This window comes from Oncorhynchus masou, chromosome 23 (genome assembly GCF_036934945.1).
Source record: "Oncorhynchus masou masou isolate Uvic2021 chromosome 23, UVic_Omas_1.1, whole genome shotgun sequence".
In the NCBI taxonomy this organism is placed as follows: Eukaryota; Metazoa; Chordata; class Actinopteri; order Salmoniformes; family Salmonidae; genus Oncorhynchus; species Oncorhynchus masou.
The window spans coordinates 21,414,786-21,419,182 of record NC_088234.1 but is presented as its reverse complement, the minus strand read 5'-3'; the positions used below and the strand labels follow the sequence as shown (position 1 = coordinate 21,419,182).

At 37.3% G+C, this 4,397-nt stretch overlaps 1 protein-coding gene across 1 annotated transcript; it reads left to right on the top strand.

The window, feature by feature from the left end:
• Positions 1-1,204: 1,204 nt before the first annotated feature.
• On the top strand, positions 1,205-2,661 carry LOC135510553 (immunoglobulin alpha-2 heavy chain-like). The gene is made up of 3 exons (XM_064931569.1): positions 1,205-1,387; positions 1,609-1,974; positions 2,202-2,661. The coding sequence occupies exons 1-3, from the start codon at positions 1,330-1,332 to the stop codon at positions 2,576-2,578; spliced, it is 801 nt and encodes a 266-aa protein (XP_064787641.1). The 5' UTR covers positions 1,205-1,329; the 3' UTR covers positions 2,579-2,661.
• Positions 2,662-4,397: the final 1,736 nt, after the last annotated feature.

Genomic DNA, 4,397 nt, shown 5'->3' with positions numbered 1-4,397 from the left:
TAGAAAGACAGCAGTCACACACATCATGATGTTATAGAATAAGCAGTCCATTCATTAGGACATAATAAGCCAGTAGGTCTCAATCATAAGATCACCAAAACTCAACCATGAGCATAAACATTTACCAATCGAAATGTACAACTATTACTTCCCATTGCAAACATCGTTATCATATTAATCACACACACTAACCAGTGATCTAAAGGTTAAATACAACAATGTTACACATGCATAACACATTATTTTCAAACAGATAGCTAGCAACAGCAAGCGAACTGCAACATAAAAACAATTCCACTCACCAGTTGATGATCATTTGAAACAACTTTTTGTTGAAACTTAATTAATCTGAAAAAGGGTTCACTTTAACAAATTAGCATCAACATCATCTTCAATAACAAATTCTACAGCAGCCACCGCACAGTAGCCTACAAAAAAACTAGATAGCTTAGACTGTGGAAAAACTACTGCTCGCTATTGCGTGGTGACTTGTCGGCCTTTGAGAATGGCGGGAGTTTCCATAAGTTTTTGTCAAAATGATCCCACCCATTACAAGTCAAAATGTGATTGGTTGATTCTACTGTCACTCCAAAATTCTGCTCTAACACGGTTGAATGGCAGATGCCTTCTATCGAGCTTCTGAGGGCCTAGCCAATGATGAGCTATCTAGCTACTTTTCTCCTCAGAGACCACCAAAGAAAAATTCTGTTTGGATATTTTATCTCCTCAGTCTTAACCCTTTCCTTTTAAATGCAACCTGAAGAGATTAAATCAGAAAGTCATTGAAAAGAACAATATAATCAGAATATCATTGAGATATTATTGAAAAGATGAAATAGAAATGTAAAACGACATTGATATTTAAATTATACAACAATTACTTTATAAATCCTTGGGCCTTCTCAAGGCGTAAAAGGCCTTGGCCATTCCCCAGTCCTTAAAGGGGAGTGGGTTGTTAAGACAACAATATCTGTCCTCAGAAAATTAAGGCCAGGATTTTGCTAAACTTAGTTCTTCATTGAAAAAGTGAAATTCTGACCTTTGCTGCATTAAATTCGAAAGCATATATCAAAGAAGATAAACACAGGACCAGCCCAACAGGATGCTCAGCTCTGTCCATCCGGTCTCTTGTAATCTGGGTTAGGTCAAATCACCACAGGAGCACTCAGTTTATCTTTAGAATATCCTCGCTGCTCACTGTGGAAACCCTGTAATCTGCTGAAATGCTAAATAAGATACTGCAGACTATTCAATGCGTCTCAGAAACTAAATAACCTCATTTGAGAAATATTGTTCTACAGAGGTAGATTTTTCCACTCAAGACACAAGATGACAGCTATTAAGATGTTCGCACAACTGTACACATTTTTGCTTCTTGGTGTGATGGGTATGTTTTTACTTTCATTATGTTTGCATATTCAGTTCCTATATATTTTTTTTTACTCAGCCACGTTTAGCGATTGCCTTCATCAGTGAGTACAGTGAGTACAATGATACAATGATACAATTTATTTTAATTGACACTTTGAGGCATTCCAATATTGTGTTTTAATGTATATTTAACAGTTTATACATTTGTGTAAGATGTTGTATTTTATTTTGTTGTAGCTCATGCACTAGTTGGGACTGAGCCCTCAGCCATACAACAGTCGAGTGGTCTCATGTCAGCCAATGTTGGGGACACAGTGACTTTGCAGTGCTTCTATGAAGGCAACATGGCCATGCATTTCTCTTGGTACAAGCAACCCTTGGGAGAAAAACCTCAGGTCATCTCAACAGTCTATAGGTATGACGAGGCTCCTACATTTTACCATGAATTCAAGGGTAACCCTCGATATTCAGTGCAAAGCGGCCAAGGAATAAATCACCTCAGCATCTCAGACATAAATAGCTTGGATTCAGCCTTGTACTACTGTGGGAGCGCACACTCAAATGTGTTGGAATTTGGAAAAGGAACCTTCCTCTATATAAAAGGTACAGTACTGAGCAAAAAATATTTCAGTAATCCTTAAATATTTTCAGACAAAGTCTGAATTTGTAGAAAGTGTAGTAATTAGAAATCCTGAGAATAAAAAAAAGAAAACAGTTAATGTCAGGTGTTCTCTCATTCAGATGATTCTCTCAATGAGTAAGAACACTTGCTACGGGAAGTTATAGATAGTTAACACAGATTTGCTGACATATTTAAACCCAATTTTCAGATTCAGGCTCCAACAGCAAGACAGTTGTAGATCAGCCTGTGTCTGAGTCAGTCCAGCCAGGAGACTCTGTGACTCTGAACTGTACAATACACACTGAGACCTGTGCAGGAGAACACAGTGTCTATTGGTTCAGACGTGGCTCAGGAGAATCCCATCCAGGAATCATTTACACCCATGGAGACAGGAGTGATCAGTGTGAGGAGAGCCCTGATGCTGGGTCTCCTACACAGAGATGTGTCTACAACCTCCCCAAGAGGAACCTAAACCTTTCTGATGCTGGGACTTACTACTGTGCTGTGGCCTTATGTGGGGAGATACTCTTTGGGAATGGGACCATGCTGGACTTTCAAGGTAAACCGCTTATGCTTCTTTGTTAAAATTACTTAAACATTACATTTACTGTAGTTATACAGGTAGTTATTGTAAAACACAATGTGTTCCCAATGACTTACCTGATCAAATAAAGGCAAAATAAAATACAAACTATTACACTGTAATAATCTCTACTATATAATAGAAAACATGACATTCTTTGTGGTGATATTCAAGTGGCGACTGAAGCGGATATGAGGATACTTGTCCTCTTCTCCATCATAAGAACTGGAGTTCTCCTCTGCTGTCTGACCATCTTCTTCATCATCTACCTCAACAGGAAATAGGTTAATTCAATGATTCAGTTTCTCAGTCCTTTAGCTGTCACAAATGCAAATGGGATTTACTGTCTTTTCAAATGTTTCAGTGCTCGTCATCCTTTTCCACACGTTGAAGATGCAGATATTGCTGTTCAAATTTTCAATAAATGAAATCATCTTTACTGAAATAATATGCACATTTTTAGTCAATACTGACAATTCTACAGTGGATAAAGTATGATGGGTTAATATATTCAAACAAGACTATTTCACAGCTGTTGCTTTAAGGGAGCATACACAATGTGCTTCTCAGAAATGTCTCCACCCTGCCCTCTCCCTCTTCCACGCTCAGATCTGTTCATTGAGAAGCTCAGTGCAGCGTAATTTTCTGTGTTCATGTTCAGATTCTAAAATAAAGACAGAGAGATACATCCTTCATCCACAATTACTAAATTACTCACTTGGACTGTGGGTGAAGTGTGCTTGGTCACCCTTAATTAAAAAACAAAACATATACTTTTTGTAAATTATTGTTTACCATTCTTACATGATATAATATTAATTCATGCTATTAATATATGGCATTCATATATCATATATTTTGTATAAGGCATGACAAAGTCTCTCACAAAAGCTTTCCAGAACTTGCAAACTGCTTTTTATATGGTTCAACATGCCTTGTGTCAATTGAAGCTTATCCTCAATACTGACAAAACTAAACTAATGGTGTTTTCTAAAGAAAGAAATAGACCGCTGAACCTTTCACTTAATACTACCTGTCAGGGCAATGAGATTGAGACTGTAACCTCATTTAAATATCTTGGAATTTTAATTGATGACGGCCTCTTTTAAATTGCATATTCAACTTACAAAAACATTGAAGCTGAAGTTGGGACTTTATTTTAGGAATAAGGCCTGTTTTTCTTCTGAAGCCAGAAGGCTAGTATCAGCTACTTTTATATATGAATTCTCCTGCTCAGTGTTTGAGATCAATTGACACCCTTTACCATGGCGCTTTGAGATTTATTTGAAACTGCAAAACCCTTACTCACCACTGCACTTTGTATACCAGGGTTGGCTGGCCTTCTCTAGTCACTCATAGGCTCAGTCACTGGTATACTTTTATTTACAAAGCCATTTAGCTTTTACTACCATTTTATTTGGGCATTTTTATTGTTCAGTAATGTGGTGGATACTCTCTTCGTCCGCAGGACTTTATCCTGCTAACTGTTCCAGTTATCCGAACTGAATTTGGTAAAAGGGCTTTTATGTACTCTGCGCCATCGTCTTGAAACACCTTACAAAATACATTTAACCTGGAAGAACTTGTCCCAATTGGTGTTTTTAAGTCACTGATGAAGGATTTTGAGACTGATTCCCTGACCTGTCAATGTTTTAAATTTGCTGTTTTATGATTTTGTTATACTCTTGTGAATTCTATGGTTTTTACTAGATTATTGTAGCTTTTCATGTTTGCTGTCTGTAATTGTGTAATGACTGTGCTGTCTATCTTGGCCAGGACGCTCTTGAAAATAAGAGATTTCAAATCTCAATGTACCCTTTC